Source organism: Paramormyrops kingsleyae, chromosome 1, assembly GCF_048594095.1.
Source record: "Paramormyrops kingsleyae isolate MSU_618 chromosome 1, PKINGS_0.4, whole genome shotgun sequence".
Classification (NCBI taxonomy): domain Eukaryota; kingdom Metazoa; phylum Chordata; class Actinopteri; order Osteoglossiformes; family Mormyridae; genus Paramormyrops; species Paramormyrops kingsleyae.
In genome coordinates, this window is record NC_132797.1 from 69324636 (window position 1) to 69349659 (window position 25024).

The 25024-nt window shown below is 38.6% G+C and overlaps 1 protein-coding gene across 16 annotated transcripts in view; it reads left to right on the forward strand.

Annotated features, from left to right (window-relative positions):
- Positions 1-4451: 4451 nt before the first annotated feature.
- The window catches only part of LOC111857826 (nebulin-like), a 70773-nt gene continuing 50200 nt past the window's right edge, over positions 4452-25024 (forward strand). For 13 of the 16 annotated variants that reach the window (XM_072697517.1, XM_072697531.1, XM_072697528.1 and 10 more), the window contains exons 1-37: positions 4452-4519; positions 5111-5195; positions 5501-5564; positions 9009-9059; positions 9855-9965; positions 10061-10168; positions 10290-10394; positions 10625-10729; positions 10823-10927; positions 11331-11435; positions 12894-12998; positions 13173-13280; positions 14174-14290; positions 14718-14819; positions 14936-15043; positions 15257-15361; positions 15441-15539; positions 15868-15972; positions 16166-16273; positions 16972-17085; positions 17308-17505; positions 17984-18091; positions 18294-18392; positions 19394-19498; positions 19581-19688; positions 20191-20502; positions 20603-20809; positions 21090-21194; positions 21398-21505; positions 21618-21929; positions 22044-22250; positions 22375-22479; positions 22573-22680; positions 22862-23173; positions 23767-23973; positions 24067-24171; positions 24864-24971. In XM_072697517.1, the coding sequence (XP_072553618.1) occupies positions 5523-5564; positions 9009-9059; positions 9855-9965; positions 10061-10168; positions 10290-10394; positions 10625-10729; positions 10823-10927; positions 11331-11435; positions 12894-12998; positions 13173-13280; positions 14174-14290; positions 14718-14819; positions 14936-15043; positions 15257-15361; positions 15441-15539; positions 15868-15972; positions 16166-16273; positions 16972-17085; positions 17308-17505; positions 17984-18091; positions 18294-18392; positions 19394-19498; positions 19581-19688; positions 20191-20502; positions 20603-20809; positions 21090-21194; positions 21398-21505; positions 21618-21929; positions 22044-22250; positions 22375-22479; positions 22573-22680; positions 22862-23173; positions 23767-23973; positions 24067-24171; positions 24864-24971 (4617 nt within the window). In that variant the 5' untranslated portion in view covers positions 4452-4519; positions 5111-5195; positions 5501-5522. The remainder of the gene's footprint in view (positions 4520-5110; positions 5196-5500; positions 5565-9008; positions 9060-9854; positions 9966-10060; positions 10169-10289; positions 10395-10624; positions 10730-10822; positions 10928-11330; positions 11436-12893; positions 12999-13172; positions 13281-14173; positions 14291-14717; positions 14820-14935; positions 15044-15256; positions 15362-15440; positions 15540-15867; positions 15973-16165; positions 16274-16971; positions 17086-17307; positions 17506-17983; positions 18092-18293; positions 18393-19393; positions 19499-19580; positions 19689-20190; positions 20503-20602; positions 20810-21089; positions 21195-21397; positions 21506-21617; positions 21930-22043; positions 22251-22374; positions 22480-22572; positions 22681-22861; positions 23174-23766; positions 23974-24066; positions 24172-24863; positions 24972-25024) is intronic. The other 3 variants (XM_072697518.1, XM_072697515.1, XM_072697519.1) reach the window with 3 other exon arrangements.

The window sequence follows — 25024 nt, forward strand, 5'->3', positions numbered from 1 at the left end:
ATGTGTGATGTAAACTGTGGTCGAGGTCCATCAAAGAGCCAGATGTCCATGTATATCACTGTAAGTCGGCAGATTATATGCTGCATGCATGATGTCACAGTTCCATGGGTTTAAAATGGCACCCCAGCTTTGATGGTGTTGGCTCAAGGCATCATCCAGACGTGCAGCGGTGGCAGAGAGTCATGAATGAAGGGGCGTGGTGTCACCTGACCATGTAAGCTAACATTTATGTCTCAGAAAGTAAAGCAGCACAAACTAAAATTTCCGCAGCAGAAATCTGCACAAGGGCAGCACAAATCGTTGACACCAGTTTGGCTGAATTTGGACACAAATGAGAGGGGGCAACATTAGGGTGACCAGATAATCCATGTCAGGGAGGACACTCTGAGCTAGGACAGGAATTGTAAATTACCATTTCAATTAAACGGACCTGGATTTCACTTGAGCACTGAGCTCTTGCTGTGTGCTGATTGGTCAGTCTCCTATAATCATGCATGTGTCACTAATGCTAATGTGAAACAGCTGGATGAGTCTTTCAGTCAAGGAAATAAACCAATCAAAGCACAAGAAGAGCTGAACTAATTAGCTGAGCACAGGAGCCTTTCAATTTGAAAGTAGTTTGTAAAACCTGAAGTAGCTCAAAGTGTCCTCCCTGACATGGATTATCTGGTCACCCTAGGCAACATCACCGTGATTACGTCACCATGTCAACAAGCATTTCATGTCAGTGTCACCATGTCGACGAACATCTCAAAAACTAAAGCAGCAGAAAGGAAAATTTAAACAGCAGAAACAAAAATTTAAACTGCGGAAACCGCCAGAAACGATTGAGGCCGGTTTGAGTAAAATCAGAAAAATATGGGGGGGCAAATTCACATAGGTCTTTAACCCTTCAGTCTCTGACATACTGATGATTCTGCCAAATATGGGGTCAGAGGGTGGAGACTGTGGGTATTGACCAACCAAAGGAGTGGAGACATCAGCCACTATCCCCGCCCCCAAAGAGTCAAAATTCAACTTGAGGAGCAAGCGAGTGTTTCGCAGAAGCGCAGGCGCAGAGAGGTGGCCACAGCCTCGTGCTCGCGAGACCGCATTTGTGCGCGCGGAGCATAAGTATGTCCTCGCGAGGGTGCTTTATCGCTCGCGGATGCCGTTTGCGTACGCTCATGCAGGCGCATGGTTTTTATGTGTATGGGTTTAGAAGCTAATTCAACATCATATAATACTTACTAAAGTGCATCGTCCGAGCCTTGCACTCAACAAAATTATTGAGCGCAGTATTTAAGTTCAGTCGTCTTACTCTTGTGCTTTGTATTTAGAGCCAATGCTCTAACTTCCAATTTCCTCTCCGTTTTTGAGCTAAACGTTTTGTTTTGCTTTGCTCACATTGAACTAGCTGCGATTTCGGGATGACATTTGTTATTGTACAACAAGCGATATAGCGACCATATCCCATAATACTTTTCTCACGAGTAATTCGATATTGTGACTGAACATACAAATGATCAGCTCACACACATTACAAATAGAAAAAAATATAAATAACTGTAATTATTATTGAGTGTTAAAACAACAACAATTAGAACTGATCGTAGGGCTGGACGATATAAAAAAGTAATATGCGTAATATATGATATTTTAATGAAAAAAATATCTGGATAAGCGATAACATCCAACCGCCCCCCCCCCCCCACATGCACAGGCAAGACACTTTCATTTTTTTAGACGAAAGAAAAACACATTCTGTATAGTTTGTATTGGTCTGTCATAGTCAACACGTAATTGTTCTTTCATTTAATTACTGTTATATGTAAAGGACCAGTCAGGTTCAGGTATACCACCTCCCAAGCTTCTGTTACACGAAAAAACGTGCTCAGTTCTGAAATCACGTTTGTCTTGATATAGGAAGAGTGCAGAAGGCAGTATATTTATATAATACCAAACTATTTATCACTGTCACTGGAGTCATCTGGCACTGATGACACCTCATCTGAATAAATGTTACTAAGGAACATCTTGGGAAACAGATATAAATAACATTTCATAGAATATAAAATTTGGAACTCAATCAATATTCCCTATATAGGCAAATCTATGTAGTTTACTATATTTGGAATTAGTGACAACATTCCAATACGCTAGACGGTATCGGGCAACAAAAAATCTATATATTTTTTATTATAATTAAACTATTATTTACCATTAAAATGTTAGGTCTAGTCTTTTCAGAAATCGCTAGTATCAGAATAAGTTACTTATTAAAATAAAAAATCTTCTAACATATGTACGCAGATCTGAGTTTTGCCTTCGGTTCCGTGTCGGAGGACCTAAACAGCCCGCTTTGGGGCTGGCTATGTAGCGCCTGATCACAAGTGGCGGCGTCAATGACCAGGGAGATGTAATTGGATTTTAGGATTTGGCCAATTAGAGATATTGCTACCTTTCCTCTAGTACAGTTTGTAATTTTAAGAGTATTGGAATTATATATTTTACATTTATATTACATTAGTATTGCTTATGGGAGACAACGAAACTGTATTGTAATATGATCGTTGGAAAGTGGAATGTTCTGGGAAGGGTGTCCAGTATTTAAGGATCTCAACTTTCCTTTGGAGGGCGGGTGGACAGGGTTGTTGTGGTGTGAAGTGTAGCAGGCGTAGGAATGAGTTATGATTGTGGAAATGAGGCTTTTGAATGATCGATGAAACAATTCAGAAAATGATGCGAGCTTTCGAAAGGTTTGAAATATAACATGGCAGTGACATCTGGTGGCGAAATGGTGCTCAGTAAACACGTTTCGCGGGTTGAGTAATCTAAATAATAGACTCACTAGGACATTATGACTTGGAAAAACGTACAAAAAGAGTCGCCTGTGACATTTTAAAATAAATATTCAACAGCTAGGGATTTGATGTACTCACATTCTGTTGGGTCTGTTGCTTAATTTGAAATTGATAGGTCTACATTTTTATTTTAATATTATCATTTGTTGGGAGAGTTTTTCCTAAGTAGCGTTTTAGACAAAAGGTCAATATTTTACTGTCATTTACCACAGGAATCTTAGAAGCTGAAAGGGAACTTTGGAAAGAACTAGATCGAACTACTTTTATTAAAGGCCATTTACTTCTGTCAGTACCTCATTCTATGTTGTGTTGATTGAACAGAGTAATAGTGGGCAACTGACTGCAAGATCCCACGCAAGGCCTCTCCTATATAGGATTATCGGAGTGTAAGATGCTTTGTGAATCCAATATTGGATCTTCACATAATTTTGAGACAATGATTCCGCATTGAAAGTTTAGTTCCAGAACTTTTAACTAAAGGCGATATGCTTAAGAAAAATGTCCATATTACCGATCAGTAGCCATGATGTTTAACACATGCATAACTTGTCTCTCCTAATAGTAATGCAGGACCCATGGTGATAGTCATTGCAAATCCAAGGCCCGGCACACATAATAGTTTTGTTTGTCGGAAACACTGACATGTATAGTGATGCACTGTACTGTTGTTGCTCCACCTTCGGGGTTTATTGCTGAGGCTGTGAGGCTTTTCAGGAGGACAGGAAGGGAGGACAATGATGGGGAAGGAGGGAAGTGAAATTCAGTTGTAGACGCGCAGCTGTTTCTGTCACTCTGCCAGCTGCAGTTCGGTTTCCCTGAGTTAATGCAAATATAGTAGGCCAGAAAAAAAATGCCATCACAAGTGAATTCAGGTATCTTCTGAAACAGCTGTAGGGATGACTCAAATGCTCTTGTCACTCAATGTATTTACTTAGTCTGTTGGATGAGAAATCAATTCGCCAAGGCGGTTTTTGCAGTTTTGACCATTTCTGGTGGAATGGAAACATACTGTACATATGCTGAATAAAGTGAATTTCAGATCCCTCATTTAGAATCCAGACGAACCAATGATTCTCAGGTGTGAATGAACCAATAAATTAATGATGGCCATTCTTATCACCAGTGAAGTAGACCATCCTTTACAGATCATACATGTATGTAAACTTAATTCTCCAACTAATTACTGACCATGAGTATGATGGAATCTATATAATGTTTTGTGCTGTCAGGTGGGACTTAAATGAAATTAACTGCAATATATTTAAGCTGCATCCAGAAAGAGTCAGGCATATAAAATGCCCTCAGGAGATTTCATATTATGCTACTAGGACTGGGCATTAAAATTACTGTTAGTCATTGTATTAATATCTGCTGACTGAATGATTTGTCAGACATTTAATGCCATTGAATTCATCATCGGACTTGTCATTCGTCTCATAAGTCATACTCCTTAAAATTTGTTTCTGTATGGATTTATGGAACAGGTGGTCTTTTCAAACGGATCACTAGGTATATTTAGCTTTTGAAATCTGAGCGAGCGGCTTTCTGATTGGTTATTTGGACCACATGATAACCAAGATGCTGATGTATTCCTTTGCTTTCTCCTAGCATTTCTCCGGAGGGAAGAGGTGGGGAGTCTCCGGTGACTTGGGATACTTTTAAGAGTAAAATATCTGGTAAGTCAAAGAATCATTTTTATGTGCTTGGTCTGCATGGTCTATTTCATCCAAGTTGTCGAAGGAGCATGAACGAGCCAATTCAAGTACCTGCAAGGTGCATTGCTCTTATTAGAAGAGCTTATGCATTGTCACCTGTAAAAGTGGTCATTCCCCAACAGATTGCCTTGGATACTCACTAGTTTAAACCTGTTCCTCTCCCAGTCCATATTACAGCAGTATATTTGATCATTTTATTCCCTTGTTCATGCAAGGATTTTTATAATAAAATATCCAAGATGGGCACTAAAAAGGGTCACAGCTTGCCACCCTATATTTAACCTGCAGCCTCAGAAGGCATTGCTGTTCAGCTAGCTAAACAAAGTCAACCAATCGCGTTCTAGCGTTAGCTTACATGACAAATAGCTCAAGTGCCAAGGAGCAGCTGTCTGGAGACTTCAGGATCCCCAGAGGCTGCCTGGGCTTCTTGGGTGTCACCTTAAGACTTTGGGAGGCCTGCAGAAAGAATTCAAATGCTCACTGTGCTATACTTATGTATTACTAAGACCATTTATTAAATATTCACAAAGGAACTCATTGTTATTCTTTTAGTTTTTCAGAAACAAAGTAAGATTGTTTCTGGACCCCTTTGAATGGAAACTAAAGGGCTTCCTTCCTGCATTCTTTCATGTTATTGGTATGTCCAGTTTATCTCAGTGTTTCTCCAATTCAGCCATGTAATCTTGATTGAACATCAATATTTATAATTATGATGTAATTCTGTGCTGATTTTTTTCGTTAACATTTTCTGAAATAAAAAAGGCATGGTAAGAAATGGCATTGTATCAATAGCCTAGAATGCTTCATGAGACTTGGTCCAACGCTGTCTTTCTTTGTAAATATGGATTAATTAGTTGTTGTCATAGTGCTTGCAAACATGACATCATCTCCATAATGGGAATATATTTTAAGATGCTATTTCTTTGCAAAAACTTTGCATAGATTCTCTAAAACTGGAAAAAAAATGCAGCGGGCGAAACGGGTGGACTATGAAGAAGAAGGGGAGGTAAGAAATATGTCACTAATCACTCGGAATACAATGGTGCAAATTGAAAGTTCTAAGAACATGCCCATAGCAGAGACACTAAGGGAGAATCAGTGTATTAGTATGGTGGTATGTGCACCAGCAGCAACGTGTGACAAGTTCAGACAAGCCTCTTCTGATGTTTTGTAATGCACTGGCATTTATGTCGAATGTAAACTGCATGGATGTTTAACTTGCAACATGATGTATGATACAGAAATTGTACATCGAGTTTTACTGTATGTATTGTATGTCTACAAAAATATGTGTTGGTTTGATGCTACTGTGAAATATGATATATGACTTGATGGAAGTATTCAACTGGAAAGTACTTGTTTCTCTGCACAGTTGAATAATCTGCATTTTGAAAGTGGAGATGTTTGTTATGAGAAAGATATCTGCAAACCCCAGCAGCCTTACAAGCTTGATTGCAAACTTCTGTTGGCTGAAGTGATGCTGAAGTGATCTGTAGTTACACCTTGCACTTCTGAATTAGATACAGCGATCAAAATTATTCTCACAAGCACACGTAAGACGAAGTTGTATTCTGAATATGGCTCCAGTATTTATAATCAGCACTGACAGATCTTAAAGCTTCCATTTTTGGGAAGTATTATTATTCTGTTATTTTTATTCTAAGGAAAAGAACAGAATAGGATTCTAATGTTTTTAGGTTAAAATATTTCATACTGTTGCATTTTATTTACAATTTGGCATTTACAAAATAATGAAAGTTCTAAATATTCACTTATTTTATGGATAATTTGGAAAAATTTATACATTCTATTTATATTTTGTTGTTTGCTTAATTTTTTCATTTTATAAAGTGTCTGATCTTAATTTGTGATTTCTATTTCACAAAGCAATCACAAATATCAAATCACTATTTGGATTAATTAGGATTTAATTCATATTTTTCTGTTATAAAAAGAGACAAATATAGTAAGATATGTCTAGAGGATATTCATGGGGAGGTAGGAGAGGAAAGGTACTCTAAATCTGTAACTCATATAGCTGGCAAAATTAACGTCACACTACTATAAATGTCACAGTGGTAAGGATGGAAAAAAAACTTGTGGGGTAAAGTGTGAATGTGATTTGTGTTCTAGTTCCATCTCTCTTTATTCCTCTTGGAGGTTGAGTAGGTTCTGATAAGGAAGCTCTAGAAATTTCTGGATAGTCGTAATATGCAGGACAGTTTCCGGCTCTGGTTTTGTCACTAACACATAATTTAGCCTTGTAGATTTTTCAGCTAGTTTAGTTCCAAATTTATTGAGTAAAAGCTTGTGGAGGAGTTTTAAGAATGGTCGTGTGAAAATTCATTATATTTTGGGAAGGTTTTTCATCCAGACTTGGAACAGTGACTGTGTGTGGTGTTACTATAGCCTAATTGTCCCTAACAAGGTAGCCATTCATAATCAAGATGTTTCAAGATCACTGGTGGAATATTATTCTTTGTAACAGTAAAAGTGAAACGATGCAAATTTTTCAGACCATGTCTTTTTATACTTCATTCTGGTAGTAGCTACATGGTGATAAACCAATGTATTTTAAGTATCCTTCTCCTACTCTGAGTTCAGTAAGACATCAATTAACTTTGAAGTGTACAATAGTAAGGCAAGTATTCCTTTAGTGCTGCTATTAGGACTGCTATTATGTTTGTCCCCTTTCTGACATTCCAGCCTTGGTGCTAAATGAAAGCAAATGATTGTATTGTATAATATTAGAGATGGCACGATATCTTTTTTTATGGTCCAATCCTGATATAAAATTTTTAAAAATTTCTGCCGATACTGATACCAATCCGATATTTTCCCCTTTATCAACTATTTGCAAGGGTTAGGGACAGAAGATCCCAGCAAACATGAAAATTCGCAAATAATACTTGGGTTCCCATAACCTCGAATTTTTAACAATTTCTAAATAGTACTGTACTGTACCTTTGCATGTTAAAGTACTTCGTCATTTCCTATGAAGACCTTTTTATATAATAACAAACCATCTAAATTATGCCCCTGTATGTACAAAGTTAGTACTTCACGCACTGATAGGACTACGGAGGTGTTATGGCAGAGAGAAGTATTATCTCGTAGTAACTCGTGCTCCTGAATTAATAATTTATGCTCTAAAATTAATATTTCATGCTCTCGAGTTAGTAATTGCGGAGCTACCTGATTGGCCGGTTAATGCCTGAGCATGTCACTGGCCAATCAGATAGCTTCTCTCATGAATATTAATGAATTTCTCTGACGAACTGTGTAAAATGAGAATTCGTGTCCCCCTCACCTCACGTTAAAACATTTCAAACGTCCTAATGGCTTGTCATAAATTGTTGTCAAGAAATGTTTTAACGTGAGGTGAGGGGGACACGAATTCTCATTTTACACATTTTATTATTCTGAGAACACAAATTACTAGAAGATAATATTTTTGTTTACCGTGACACCTAAGGGGCTCCATAGAGCACTACGTTTTGGATCCATTATTTCAAAATGCAAAAAGTTGCTACAATACCTCACGGCCTCAAAGGTAGCTATTATGTTAGTGAGTCTGGTTGCTGAGACATAGATGCGTGGTCGTACCCAAGACAAGACCTTTAACATAATATGATATGCATTTACTCTAACATATATTATGTGTCACCACTATTTATATCTTCTGTGATTTTATTTGATCCAAATCATTTTCAACATTGTTTTTGGCTTACATGCCATCTGCAAGTTTCTACATTTTTTCTGCAAGCTCCAAAAATGTTCCCATTTAATTGTCCATGGCCAACTGGCAAACACCTCCAGCCTCAATAACAGCTCCAAGGCTCACCTGAGCAACTAGCCATTGATTGATGCTTTATTGATCCCCACGGGACAATCAGCTTTACATCACTCCTAACTTGCTCTTTGTAGATAAGTGCAAGTTGGCCACAAAGGGCAGCTGTCTGTTGTGGTACCCAGCGAGCTGGGGGTTAAAGACCTTGCTCAAGGACCCACACACATGTCAGGGCGGGGTTTGAACTAGCAACCTTCTGATCACAGGCATAGAGGTTTAGCCCACTGAGCCACACATTGAGCTGCCATGTGATCCTCACTCCTTATTACAATGTGTTGCACTAAGGCTGCAAGAATTTTAGCAATTTTTTCAGGCTAGGCCTATTTCTGATGGAAGATCATATCAGTTTCTTATTCCCCCGTCCCCCAATAACCGATCCAGCATTTTTTTGCCGATATCGGCCAAATACCGATAGTGGGTATCGATAAGTGCCATCTCTACGTAACATGAGTAAATATATTTTGTCTATGAATAATTCTACATTACATTATTACGTATTTTGTTAATGTTGAAATCGTTAACTTGTACTTACCACGGCTGGGAAATGTCACTGTCTTTGATTTTGATTTTGAAACAATGGAGTTTGTCCTGTATTTGTAGTATGTTGTGGAGACTTCGAAGGTGATGTCATACCAAACACAGGTTACCGAGGTAATTTACTAGATTAACATGGCGAACAAGATGTACAGCTGCAGCTCCCAGGGTGTGCTTGCAAACTCTCAGGGTTATTCCATCAAAAATTGTAAAATTGTAAATATGATCAGACATGTACTTCTGGTAAATTCACGAATATCTGTCTTTAATTTGAAATTAATTTCTCAGAGATGGAGTTTAAATTTAAAATATATTTCTTAAAACACACTTCAGAAATTGTATATACTGTCGTAGTGCTGTATGCACGAAACCCCCTGAATTATGAGATGAAATAACCCTCATGCAATTTTTACGATAATTTCTGAAAAGCAAGAAGATTCATGTAGCTTGCTTTTAAATGCATGCGACTAATTTTTAAGCAATGACATGCATGCAAGGATGGACTTTGATTGAACCACCATCAGACCATTAGTACTAAACTTCATAAATCTAATAATTCCTGTCCTAACACAACAAAACCAGGTATGACCTAATATTCCTTTTTACTGGTAATATATTTAATATGCTTCTGGCATTCTAAGGTTTAAGCCAATAATTCATTTAATTTAATTTATTTTTTTGGAAAAGTAAACATGGATATTTTGTATTCTCTAAAAGAATGTCTGAATGATCTTGAAATGTAGCATAATTTATTTTTTAAAAGAAGGGAAAATTATTAATTTCAGCTTCAAACGTTACTAAACACAAGTTCCTAAAGAGATTCAGCACTAAATTTTTATTTTTGTAGTCTATCGTTAGGATTGTCACTAATCTCGATTATATGTCTTAATATGGCCCGTTGTGTTTTTCCAGTCTGGTGACCTGCCTCAACGGAAGGTCAAGAAGAAAGTAAAGGTTGACACTTCGAAGTTCATGACTCCATACCTGGCTCACAGCCAGAAGATGCAGGAACTCTTCAGCCACGTAAGGGCATTTCATAAATGTACTTGAGCTGCCTGTTGGTCTCGCCTGTTCTTGGATGCATGGTTTGCAGTCATTTGGCTGTTTTACGTTTGTAGAACAAGTACAGGGAAAGTTATGACTTGAACAAAGGCCAGCCGTACTTCATCACATCGGACGTTCCTGAGATAATCAGGATCAAAAAAGCCCAGGAACAGCTCAGTGAGGTATTCTCTTACTTTATTTCAGTTACTCTGTTTTTCTTTTCAAAAATAACAAAGCTTATATTTTGTCTTTTTTTTAAATAATTTAATCTGTTTTCTCTTTCAACCTTTATTTGATTACTAGGTCAAATATCGTATGGAGGGAGTAAAATCCCAAACAATGTGTAACTATGATGGAGAGGCCAGGGAGATAGCCCATGTGAAGAATGTTTCTGAGCTGGTCAGCAAAGTAAGTGTCAAAATATCAACATGACGTACTGGCAACATTTGGTGTATATTACCCACTAAATGTTTATAAAATTACAAAAGTAATTGCTTGACTCGACTAGTTCATTGACTGTTTCGACGTATATTTTGTAATATTAAAGAATGCATACATGTAGAAGGAAAAAACACAACAGTGTCCTGAATTTCTGGCGTCTCTGAGCTGTGAGAAAAATGTTGCTGGACTTCCTGTAGGTTCTGTACAGACAGAAGTGGGATGAAACTAAGGATAAGTACTTGCTGCCCCCAGACGCCCCAGACCTTGTGCTAGCTGTGAAGAATGCCGCAAACTTCAGCAAGGTATTTCTTACAGAGAGAAACCGATTAATCACGGAGTAAAATGAAAAAGTGAGCCTCCTGTAAATGATTTCATTATTTCTCTGTACTATTCAGAAACTGTACACAGAGTCCTGGGATGAGGAAAAGAAAATGTACTACCCTTACAGTGACAGTCCAGAGCTTCGCAGAGTGGCCAAAGCACAGGAGATCCTGAGTGATGTGAGTGATGTTTCTTCCTCTTTTATACAGTTACAAAGGCTGGTTGAGACAAACAATGACCATGCAGTGACATGGTCGCCTTGTTTGTGCTTGTTGTTGTTTGTTGTCTATTTGTTCATCAATTGATTGTTTGATTCATGGGCTGCATTGTTGCTTCACATCTCTGGGACCAGGCTTTGAGTCCCCTCCCTGGCTCCATGTGTGTGGAGTTTGCATGTTCTCCCCATGTCATTGTGAGGTTTCCTCCAGTTTCCCCCCCCCACATTCCAAAAACATGCTGAGGTTAATTGGAGTCACCAAATTGCCCATAGATGTGTGAAGAAAAACATGTCAGGCTGGTCAATGCCATTGTAATAGAATAAATGAATAAATGACACATTTTATTTTTTAAACCTTATTTCAGATCAAGTATAAGAAGGGGCATGATGAACGCAAAAGAAAGTATACCTCACTGGCAGACCCCCCGGACGTAGAGCTGGCCAAGAAAGTCTTTACTCAACTAAGTGATGTAAGTGATCTGTGTTGTCTGGATAGACACTATACCATTCATTGTGATACATTGTTTCTACCAGCTTGTACCTACTTACATATTATAAATATGTGCTTCTTGTTCTTATTAAAAATTATTGTTTGCAAAAAAAAAAATCACATATACCTTTTTCAGATAACATGTACCTAAAATCAAAATGGATGGACATTATAAATTTGACAAATGCTTTGGGCACACATAGATCAGGCCTGCCTGTGGGATATTTTGTCAGGTTACAGTTATTTTTGGCTAATTACACAGTCAGAAAAAAGAGTACCAATTTGTACCTTTGCTTGTCATTGGGACTGTACCCTCAAGGGGTACAGGTACTTGTACCTTTTAAGATACAAAAATGGACTATGAGGAACACTTTTGTACAATTGTGGGTACATTAATGTTGTTTACCTTGGGGAGTCCATTTATGTACATTAAAAAGTACAGTTACCTACAGCTATAGGGTTCAATTAGCAGTCCCTTGAGGGTGCAGTCCCGGTGACAAGCAAAGGTACAAATTGGTACTCTTTTTTCTGATAGTGTAGGGCTGAACCCTGGTCCATCATACAAATAACTGGAGGGACATGAGGTCACTGGCAGACTAGCTAGTAGGGAAGGCATTTCTTAGTCTCCTTTGCCAGATTCCCCAGTCCACATACAAACGTGGTTACAGCTTTGTCATCTTGGGGAGTGACCAGCTTTACAGCTGTAGTTAATCAGCTGTTTAGTGGTATAGCGATGATGCTAATAATAGGCAAAGCTCATGCTTTAAACATATGAGTCATTTTTTTGTCAAGTTATATTACATCGGCCTGTTTATTTTCACTATATTTATTAGTATGTAATGCTCTGCAATACAGTTTTTGTTCAGGTAAATTAAGATTATTATGAATTTTACTTGGGAATGGTATGTAAGTGTGTCCTGCAATGGGTTGGCGCCCCCTCCTGGGTTGTTCCCTGCCTTGCATCCATAGCCTCCAGGATAGGCTCCGGACCCCCACCCATGGGAGTAATTTCCAGGGGGTTTAGGGGGGTCATGACCCCCCCAATAATCAGATCCAGCCAATATAACCCCCCCAATAACCATATTTCCCCTGTAATGGGTGGAGACCTCGACCCCCCCAATGTTCCAGCCAAAGTTACGCCCTTGCCCCCACCCCAACCCTGAATAGGATAAGCGGTTACAGAAAATGGATGGATGGATGGACTCGGGAATGGAGACTCTGAAACATGTGCTTTTTGTACTAGGGCAAAATGTGTTTCTCTTGATTTCTTCAGTTATGCAGTTATTTTATTACTGCTGAATATGTATCATCCCCCTTTCGCGCAGAATTTGATTTGCGTTTCGTTCTTCGTTACTGATACCTTTCCGTCATAATGCTAGTTGATGCCAAAGTGTAAGAGAATACAGTTATACTGAAAACCGCTCTCCGACATCTGCAGCTCAAGTACCGCGAGGAGTACAACAAGAACGTTAAGGGCCAGTGGTGTGAGACGCCATACTTTGATGTAGCTATCGGAAGAATGGTCATGGACAACATCAGCGCAGTAAGTATTCTACCAGAAGGTGGTTCAACAAAATACATTCTCAACATAATTTAAGATATCAGAGAACACAATTTTTCTTCGATTTTGTTTTATTTTTACAGCAATTTTGGCATCTCCTAAGTGTAAACAAAGTATGAGCATGTCATTTATTTTTTTTATTTTTCACCCCTCCAGAAAAAGTACACAGCCGACTATGAAGAAATCAAAGACCAAATTTACTTCATGCAAACAGAGACCCCAGAATATGAATCACACAAAAAATCTGGAAGTGCTGCTAGTGGAGTGAGTATTCTGGTTGATCGATCGCCGCACACTTGAGATGGATGACCTGTCCATTACTGCTAACATAAGAATGGAGACACTAGTCATTTGACCTTTTTTTGAAACCCATCCAAACCAATAATAAAAATGCAATTAGTATGGGTAAAATATATTTAATATTAGGTGAATTATTTATTTGTAATTAATTAACTGTCTGTCCATTATTTTTGAATTTCTGTAGTTTTTATCTAGTAAAGGGTCGCAATGTAACTCACCATGCAATTCTAACTTTTGAATTAACAATGGATTCCACAAGTGCTTCTTTATGAAATATCAAAAACTACAAATGTTCTGCACTAATATGGACATCATCACCTACCTCATACTGTAATTGTCGCCCATTAAGCTCTTTTGCAAAGGAGATGATAGTGGACAAATGCATAGTTAATATTTCTCGACATCTGCACATTACACTTCAAAGTATTTATTTGCTATTTTTTTCCATTATATTGTACCTTGGCATTTTGTGTGGACAGCAAAGAAGGAATTTCATTGCATAGAGAAATGCACTTTTCTACTGTACATATGACAATAAACGCTTTGAATCTTGAATCTTGAATCTGATAAACGTGTAGTGATTTCTGCTTGCACAGTAAGGGTGAGGCAGCATGGTGGTTCCGTGGTTAGCACTGTTGCCTCACTCCTCTGGGACCTGGGCTCAAGTCTGGTTCCGTGTGTGGAGTTTGTATGTTCTCCCCATGTCGTCGTGGGGTTTCCTCTGGGTACTCCAGTTCACCTCTCCAGTCCAAAAACATGCTGTGGTTTACTGGAGTTGCCAAATTGCCCATAGGTGCGAATGGTGTGTAAGTTGGAGTTCCATTCATTCTTCTTACTTCATCATTCCATTCTTCTAGGTTAAGTACAAGAAGGACTATGAGAAGACCAAAGCAGTGGCCGATTACAATGTTCTCCCAGCAACCGAAAACCCCCTGCTGAGACAAATGAGATATGCTGGCAGTATTCTGAGTGATGTGTGTATACTGCTGTGCCCTTTTTTACTAACTAAAAAATGTATAGCTAATATTTAAATCTTAAATGCGTTGCTCCGGTAATAATATGATAGCAATATTGGTCAGAATTGTCAGAACGTAATATGTACATTTAACATTAAAAGGTAAAAGAGACATTGCAAATTGGGCTAAGTTATAGACACGATATTCTGGCTAAAATGGATGGAGGTATGAATTAGTGACACGCATATCAGCTTTTTAATTAAGCTACTAAGAAATCAGAGGATGTGGAATGTTGGATTTTATCGAATTATTACGTCAGTGGATCAATAGAACATTTCTTTGTGTATGTTTCGGCATTGTGTAATGCAGTTGGAGATGCAGTGATGTAATGCAGTTGGAGATGACGGTTTACTTGATTTGCTAATCTATTATGTATGCACTGCAGAAAGTCTACAAGGACAGCTATGAGAAATCGAGGGGATCAAGTATCAATTATTGTGACACGCCCAAGTACAAAATGGACAATGTGCTAAAGAAGTTTTCTGATGTAAGTGTGTGTGTCTGTAAATTTAAATATATGCAGTTGGTGTGTCAATGCGTATGTAAATGAATCATCTGCAACATGCAGTTTCATTGGATTGTTTTTTCTTTCTTTGTGTATAGCTACACTATAAAGAAGTTTATGAGAGCAAGGTGAAGGGACATTACATGGGCAGCTTCGAGGACATCGGCACGGTTCGCTGCCAGAAGATAGAGGAGATGAAAAGTGATGTAAGTCCTAACGATAGCAACAAGCTTCACATTGCAACTTTAGGCCAAATGCATTTCAAAGTCATCATATAAGTATCTAATAGATGTGTGATAATTTTTTTATGCTTTGTTCATAATTCTTTATTTTAAAAACAATTCATGTATTCCCCACATATACACATTATTAGCTTTTCTTCTTCAAGTAATGTTTTTTTTTTTATTTTTCATTTTCAGAAAAATTATAAAGCAGATTATGAAGACATGAAGAAAAGATGCTACTTTCCCCAGACAGTAACTCCTGAATATGAAGCAATAAAGAAATTAAAGGACTGTAGTGATGTAAGAACAATATATTTAACGTCAAATATAATATATAGTGGTAACCGTTTTACCTGAATGCCATAATTTGTTTTTCCAGAAAAAATACAAACATCATCCAGACACTGTGAAGTTCACCCAAGTGACAGACTCGCCTGTTCTGGTGCAAGCAGCTATCAACGCCAAGCAACTAAGCGATGTATGTGTTTAAAAAACGTAAATACGAACTCGCTATGATACACACGGAACTGAAGTACTGATCATGATTGAGAGATTCAGGTTAAAATGTCCCTGTTCCTGCCATCTTTAGGCTGCCAAATTCGGAAATAAACAATATTACAATAAAAAATATAGCTAGCCTGCGAAAAATAAAGTACCTCAGATGGAACTAAGAATGTAAGTCAGAGCATCTTTGACTAAATATACATGTAGTTTTTTGTACCTAGTGAGGTGAAAAAGTTTCCTGCTTGATGCATGATGTAGGTTTTCTTTGTACGTTTATTCACAGATGTTTATTTGTGTTTCAGCTCAATTACAAAGAAGACTACGAAAAGGAGAAGTTCAAATGTAATTTACCCGTTGAATACCCTGGCTTCCTGCAGTCCAGAGTCAATGCTTACAACCTCAGCAATGTAAGTACCAATGCTACTAAGTGCCAGAATCATATCTAAGGAAACCGTAACTGCCTGTTAATCTCTGTGGTATTTCGTAGGATTTTCGTGTCTGCTGTTAAAATGGATCACCATGGTTGTAATCTTCACCAATAAAATTATTTAAAAATTTATATAGTCTGAGACATTCTGGCATTTTTTCCTCATCTTTCAGACTTGCTACAAGTATAACTGGGAGAAAGAAAAGGCCAAATTCTTCAGGATTAAAGAAGATGCCATCTCAGTACTTGCAGCCCGTGCTCACACTAACATAGCCAGTGATGTAAGTGTGCTTGCTTATAAATTTGTTAAAAACGTATAGGCTAGTTTATAGAATAATATAATTTATAATTTTAGAAAGATCTGTGACTGCAATGAAAAAACTAAAAATGCAAAAACTCTTGTATTTTGCTTAGTTACTTATGGTTATGGTTAGGGCTGGGTAGGGGTTAAGGTTGTCATAGTTAGCATTAGCATTTTTCCCATAGAAAAGATATGTTTACCCAACATATGTGTGTGTGTGTGTGTGTGTGTGTTTGTTTGTTAGTGTTAGCACTGTGTGCAGTAGTTGCCAGAGGCACTGTCGCCTCACACCTTTGGGACAAGGGTTCAAGTCTCTACAAGCTTTCTGTGTGTGAAATTTGCATGTTCTCCCCGTCCTGTTGTGGGCATTCCTCTGGGTAACTCTGGCTCCCCTCCCACAGTCCAAATTGGGGGTGTCCATGTGTGACTGAATGGTGTGTGAGTGTGCTGTACAATGGGTTGGCATCCCATCCAGGGTTATTCCCTGTCTTGCACCCATAGCTTCCAGCATAGGCTCCAGATCCCCCCCCCCAAACCTTGAGTAGGACAAGCAGCTTCAGAAGATGGATATAGATAAATTTCTCCTTCACAGAAAGTTTATTTTCTTCCTACCTGTCTAAGGCGAGAATACATGATCGTGTAACAATAATGATATCAAGATTTTTTCTTTTATTTCAGGTGAAATACAAGAAGGAGTATGAGAAGCAGAGAGGGCGTATGATTGGGGCCCTCAGTATTAAAGACGACCCAAAGATTTTGCATTCTGTTCATGTAGCTAAAATTCAGAGTGACGTAAGTATGCACTATGCACTAATGAGACTTGAAACGTGTGCTGGTGTCACATATAAACACACAGGTTCAATAAGAGCGTGTATTAGCAGCCTGTGCTGTTTACTTCCTGGAGAAGGCCGTGACCCTTGGCTGGTGAAGCACTTATTGAAAAGGGACGGCGGTGTGAACGTACACAGTACTGTGTGGGTCTTGTCTTAGATCCAACCCATCAATATCTTGCAGCGTGAATACAAGAAGCAATATGAGAAGTCGAAGACCAAATATCACGCACCACTGGACATGATGCTGGTCACTCTGGCAAAGAAGTCACAAGCCATTGCCAGTAATAGGGGCTACAAGAACCTCATTCACCGCTACTTCCTGCCCTATGACAGCATCTCCCTGGAGCTAGCTAAGAAAGCCAACATGCTGCAGAGTGAGGTGAGAGTCAGACCGTGCATCAGCATTTCCACTCACCGTCAAATAAACCAAAGTATCATTTTAAACTAAAAACAAAATGAATAGAATCAATGGAAAAAACGGTTTTTATTAATCATTGTAAAGCCGAAGTCTTTAGGAAAATGAAAACCTAACAGATGACACGAATGTCTGCAAAATAAATGTACTAGCGAAAATTATTTTAGTTTTCATATTCATACATTTATTGGTTTGAATTACAGTTATAGCAGCACAATTGGAAAAGGTCTATTTCAGCCTATTTAATTTCAATATCTACATGATACAAAGATATGCATAATTCAGGACCTTTAGTTAAATAAAGTCTGAAACTCAAAAATAAAACATGTAAAATGATTTTTTAAAATGAAAGCTAGGGAAATAGAAACTTAAGAATGATATGTATGTATGATTAAAAATATGGTATTTGAGATAAAATATTTAAAGTGATTTCATGTTACAGAACGAGTATCGAGATGACTATAAAGCCAATGTTAAGGGGAGTCCGTGGGTCCCTTTTGGCTCAATAGATGTGGAGAAAGCTAAGAAGGCAGCCCAGATCCTCAGCGAGGTAGGACAGTATGATTATATCCAGCACATTATTTTCTTCTTCACCATCATAAATAAAAGGTACTGTCATTTTTAAAAAAAAACAATGCACTAGAAACTGTATTCGATCCAAGCTACAGTCTTTTTTTTTTTTTCTTTTTGTGGATGCGTACAAAATCCTTCCCAGATACAAACGCTAACCTTATGTCTCTCTGCTGCTGCAGAAAAAATACAGGCAGCACCCGGACACCATTCGCTTCACGGCCGTCCCTGACCACCCTGTCATGATGCAGGCCTCATTAAACCAGATTCAGAGGAGTGACGTAAGTATATATGTCGGAGAATTACTTCAATATGTATGTCTGTATTTGCAATATGTGACTTTAAAAGAGATTGTAAAATGTTGGAAAGACTTTACTGGACGAGGCCCAAATAAATAGTTATAAATAGTATTATACTATTACTTACACTGCCAGTCAAAAGTTTTTATGTACCACAGGTTTTTACCACTTTTCCATTTATTTCATAAACTGCAGATTTCTCATTTATGTTATGCATTGGAAGGTTGAGTGAGCAACTATAAATGAAAATATAAGTGAAATAAACAAGTTTCCTTTATAACATGGAAAGAGTATGTAACAGTGCATGCCTTAACTGGTTTTGTGGTGATGACAGAGTCAAATTCTAGGCTGTCCTTTAACTTTAAATGCACTAGTTAACTGTTTCATACCATGAAGCAGAGCAGTATTTAATGTCCCTTGTAGAAAGAATGGCTCAGATTTTCTCAGCTTTTATAACTGATAGAGGAGGTCATTTTGATGAATCAAAGATAGGACATTTTCTTGCTAATAAAAGTACTGAAATCGTGAACATACTGTAAATTTGTTTGTTAGCAAAGAATATTGAGTAACATGCAAATGTAGAAAATCTCAGTGTGTGCAAGTGTGTCCAAGTGTAAATTTATTTGTTAGCAAAGAATATTTATTGTATTTTTAGTAAATGTTAAATGAGTAACATGCAAATGTAGAACATGTGCAAAAACTTCACTGGTAGTGCATGTACTGTATTAATTAACCACAAATTAAGTCTTAGTTACATATTGATCTCATGTTTGTTCATCATTACTGAATTGACACATCTTTTCTCAAGTAATCATTGCATTTGTTCATGATTTGTTAATAATTTGTACTTCAGCAGTAACTGAGTTATTACTAAGTATTTGTGCCTCGACGTAAAGCGTTTATCAAAATGTTTATAAATATTTTATCGTGATGTGAGATTGGTCATTGACTTATTTTTCAAATTTATTACTTTTTTATCAAAGCTGCACTACAAGAAAGGCCTGGATGGTATTCTTCAAAAATACTCCCTGCCTCCTGATGCACCGGGGTTTCTCCAGGCGAGATGTAATGCCTACAACCTGAGCCAGGTAAGTCTCCAGCTGTTAGCTATTAGTAGTTAGTAGTGTCGGTATGTTCCGTGCCTACACGTAATGTTTTACGTGTTTTCAGAAATACTACAAACTCGACTGGCAGAAAACCATCGCAAAAGGACATGACTTGAAGAATGATGCCATTTCCGTCGTCGCCGCAAAGAAAGCCCGGCAGGCCGCCAGTGACGTGAGTGACACAGACGCTTTCTCGTGGGGTGAACTTATAATCATCTAGCTAAGTTATTCTTCCCGAAATGTAAGCTGTGACAAGCTTGGCCGAGAGGTGCATAGTGCAGCCCAACCAACCATTTGAGAATAAGTTGATTACAGTATCTGAGGTATTATAAGGTTTAAATTGATCTAAAGGTTGCTGGTTCTAATCCCCGACCAGCAAGGCACCACTGAGGTACCCTGAGCAAGGTACCACCCCCAAGCACTGCTCCCCGGGCACCGAATTATCTGCTCCCTGCTATGTCATGATGTCACATATGGATTAAATGCAAAGGACACATTTTGTTGTTGTCCACTGTGTGCTGTGTTGTGTCAACAATGACCACTGATCACCAAATTCTAATTCTAATTGATGCAGTATGTAGTGTCTTGTTTTATTTGATCCAATTTGAGAAGGTTTGGCCATTTTTTATGGCTTGTTTTAGAATTATTAACTGTGTTCTTGTGTTTCCTTTCAGTACCAATACAAGAAAGAGTTTATGAAGGCTAGAGGTCATCACGTGGGCTTCCGCAGTCTTCAGGACGATCCCTTGCTGGTCCATTACATGCATGTGGCTAAGATACAGAGTAATAGAGAGTACACAAAAGACTACCACAAGATCAAACTGAAGTACCAGTCTCCTGTAGACATGCTCGCTGTCACACAAGCCAAGCATGCTTCTTCTGTAAACACCAACATCGGCTATAAACGGCTCATTCATCGTTACTTCCTTCTACCCGACGCCCTGAACTTCGATTTAGCTCGGAATATGAGCAATATTGCCAGCGATGTAAGTTCATATGTTACTAAAGTTCAAAAATCAGATATTGTACTTTTCGTAGCTTCCAATCTAACCGAACTTTCGTATTAACGCGGTTTTGATCCTGCAGCATAACTACAAATTGGACTACGAGAGCTACGTGAAGGGAACTGGCTGGATCCCTATAGGTTCTCTTGACGTGGAGAAAGCTAAAAAGGCTGCAGAAGCTCTGAATGAGAAGAAATACAGACAGCACCCGGACACCATCAAGTTTACCTCTGTTATGGACACCCCTGTCTTTGTGCAAGCCAAACTCAATGGACAGCAACTAAGTGATGTAAGCCACATTACGATTTTTTTCCCCGAATGTTTTTTCGGTAGACGGTCATGTAATGAAATGTTACCTTGACCAGATTATGCTGCTAATTTGATGTTGTCTCTAGTGCATAAGAAGCTAATGTATAGTCTGTTTGTGTATCCTAGGCAGTAGAAACATAATACAACACTAATGAAATCATGTAGAATGCTTAAATAATATCAGATGAAGGCTTCGCATATGTGTAGCTCTGTGACACTGCAGGAATATTTGGGATTAAAATTAAATGATTGTGTTTCAGAGACAATACAAAGCCAGTGGAGAGAAGTTTGTGCACACCTACCATCTTCCAGCAGATGCTCCGCAGTTCTTGCAGGCCAAGTTCAACGCAGCCAACATCAGCCCAGTGAGTATTCAGACTGTCAGTAATATTAATTACATCAACTACAGTAGAGAGCAATATAGTTTGCTCTCAAAACAGCATCAAGACATTCATTGAATCTAACCACGTTGCCCTTTTAACCCACCGTTTCAGAGTGCAGCAGGTTTATATTCAGTATGCCACGGTCTTCTCGTCATTGTATGATATTTATGTATGTTTTTCTGCAGAGTTACTACAAGTATAACCATAAAAAAGATATCCTGAAGGGTCACCATTTGAAGGAAGATTCCATTCCAGTTGTTGCTGCTAGGTCTTCCAGAGATATTGCCAGTGATGTGAGTATGTTGCCAATGGAATTTGTAACAGTTTCCGTGACAGCCAGCTACTGTATAAATGCTTAACCAAATCCTAAAGCTCTAACCAAATGACTGTGCCACAACTTTGCAGTATAAATACAAGCTAGCCTACATGAAATCCCGAGGCCATCATGTGGGCTTCCGCAGTATCAAGGATGACCCCTTGCTAGTGCACTACATGGGGGTGGCCAAAATGCAGAGCGACAGAAACTACAAGAAGGAGTACCACAAGGCCAAGCTGAAGTATCACGCGCCTGTGGACATGCTCAGTGTCGTGCAGGCCAAGCACGCCTCTGCCGTGAGCACGCACATCGGCTACAAGAAACTTATCCACAACTACATCCTCCTGCCTGATGCTATGAACCTGCGACTGAGCCGCAACATGATGGAGATACAGAGTGATGTAATTATCTTTTCGCCATTTTAACTGTTATCATGTGTGTCTTTGATGTGTCCTGTGGAGTTATTACATCCAGGTTCAGTTTGAATGTACACGATTGCCCTTTATTCCCATCAGAATGTCTACAAGTACGATTACAACAACATCTACAAGGGTGCGGGCTGGGTCCCCATTGGATCCTTGGATGTGGAGAAAGCCAAGACAGCCAGTCGTGCCCTCGATGAAAAGTCTTACCGCCAGCATCCCAGCACCTTCAAGTTCACCAGCCTCTTGGACTCAGTGAATATGTCCCTGGCCATGAGCAACACCAAGATGTTTAATGACGTAAGGGCTTTGCAAGTTACATTGGAATATACAACTAAAGTATAGGTAGCTGTGAGTACTGCGGAATACGCTACAGCTGTTTGTCACATCTTGAAGCTACTATTTTGCCTTCCTGTCCCTTTAGGAGGCTTATAAGTCTTCTGGTGAGAAGGTGAAGCACACGTACCATCTCCCTGCCGACAGCCCACAGTTCCTCCAAGCCAAGTTTAACGCTATAAGTCTGAGTGAGGTCAGTAGAGAAAAATACACAGAATGAATGTCTATCAATGGCCAAATTAATTTATAGTTTTACTAGTCGGCTAATGTTTGTTTGTATGTTTAGGTTCACTATAAACACCAGTGGAAGAAGGACATTAAAAAGGGATATGATATGAAACCAGATGCTGTCCCCATTGTCGCAGCTAAACATGGAAGACACATTGCTAGCAACGTGAGTTTTTCTCAAATAATTGATGTTGCAATAGGCTTTTTTTTTGTCTAGAGTTTGTGTGTTTCTGTCGCACAAAGAGGTACCAAATTCCTTATGTAAGAAAAACGAGTATTTTTTTCCAGCCTTTGAACTGCTTTGCTGATTTCTAGTCATCCGTCATTGCATTTGCATTTATTTACAGTATCAATATAAGAAGGAATATGAGAAGGCCAGGGGTCACCACGTGGGCTTCCGGAGTCTGCAGGATGACCCCTTGCTAGTGCACTACATGGAGGTGGCCAGGATTCAGAGCGACAGGAACTACAAGAAGGAGTACCACAAGGCCAAGCTGAAGTATCACGCGCCGGTGGACATGCTCAGTGTCGTGCAGGCCAAGCACGCCTCTGCCGTGAGCACGCACATCGGCTACAAGAAACTTATCCACAACTACATCCTCCTCCCTGACGCTTTGCCTCTGGAGCTAGCTCGTACCAGGAATGTTACTTCCAGTGATGTAAGTTTCTACTTTAGTTGCATTTTGCTTATGAACCGATCGTTACACTTATAAATTGCAAAGGTGAGTAAACGGGAGAATACTGTTTTTTTTGTTTGTTTTTTTTTGTTGTTTTGTACTGCACTGTTTCTTCTTTGGTTGCATTTTGCTTATGATCCGGACGCTACAGTTACAGTAAATGGGAGAATACGTTTTTTTGTTTGTTTAGTTCTGCATTATTTCTAGTTTAGTTGCATTTTGCTTACGATCCGAACGCTGCAGTTGCAGTAAATGGGAGAATACTTTTTTTTGTTTGTTTATTTTTTTGTTTGTTTAGTACTGCATTATTTCTAGTTTAGTTGCATTTTGCTTATGATACAAACGCTGCAGTTACAGTAAATGGGAGAATTAATTTTTATTGTTTGTTTGTTTTTTTTTGTTTAGTACTGCACTGTTTCTACTTTAGTTGCATTCTGCTGATGAACTGATAGCTACAGTTATAGTAAATTGGAGAATACTGTTTTTTAAAGCAATTTTATAAATTAGGTAAATTAAAAATCATGGCTCTACCGCTTTTAATTATGATATTTTATATTTTGTGTCCCTGTCTGTAGTATGAATATAAGAGTGACTACAACAGTTATGTGAAGGGAATAGGGTGGGTTCCCATCGGCTCATTAGCCGTGGAAACCGCGAAGCTTGGCAGTCGACTGCAGAGTGATAATAAGTACAGAACTCATCCATCCACGTTCCAGTACAAAAAGCTGATGGATTCAATGGATTTGGCTCTTGCTACTGCCAACAACCAGGTCATGAACAAGGTAAAGAGCACTAACTCATATGGAAATAAAACCGTTTCGCTTATTCATTACAATGACACATGTGTGACACATGTTTTGCCTGTTTTGTTACAGAAAGCATACACAGAGGCGTGGAATAAAGATAAGACCAAGATCCACATCATGCCTGACAGTCCTGAAATAGTTCTGGCAAAGGCAAATGCTATCAACTCAAGTGAGGTAAATACTATTGACTGAAAATAGTTAAGTATCATTTAGCATGTTAACCTGTTTGGAAAATGGAAGGTAGCACTGTGACATGTAACAGTGTGAATGATTTTACTGCAAGAATGATTTGGACTATAAGAATTTGTAATTAATGCTTAGAACACGTGATTAAAAATGATGTTAAATATGCAGTACCATGTAACACTTGAAATTTGTGAATGGGTTGCATTGCACATGGGAAACAAAAAGGTTGAAATTTGTGTACAAAACACGTCTCGTCAAACAAAAATTCAGTTTTTCAGGTAACAGAAAACTGTCAAAAAGGGCCGCCGTAAAGAGGAAGAAGTTAGGACGATTCCAATGGGCCCAAAAAACTTAACTGGATTAACTGGAACATAGCTGGATTAGTCTGGATTGGGGGCCCCGTGTTTTAGGCTCTCATGGGGCTCAACATGTCCAGTGGCTCCCCTGCTGCACATATAGGAGCTTTGCTCATTAGACATATTGGTTCGCTTGACACTAAACAAAAAAAAACACAAATGAGGAACAGAAGCAATTATTGCAAACAATGAAAGTTACCTAAATGTTACTCCAGATGGACTGAGGCCCTGCTCCTGTCCTTACTCATAATTATTAGCAATGATTCAAATTATATAATATTTTCAGCTAAATGTGTTAAATACAAGTATTTTTCTGTATTTTAGAAAGCCTACAAAGCAGCTTGGAAGGAAGTAGTAAATAAAGGTCACAACCTCAAGCAAGACGCCATAGCAGTTCAGGCTGCCAAGGCATCCACGCACATCGCCAGTAACGTAAGTCATTTTAATTCTGGAGGTCATTACCTTCTAATACTACAGCACCTATT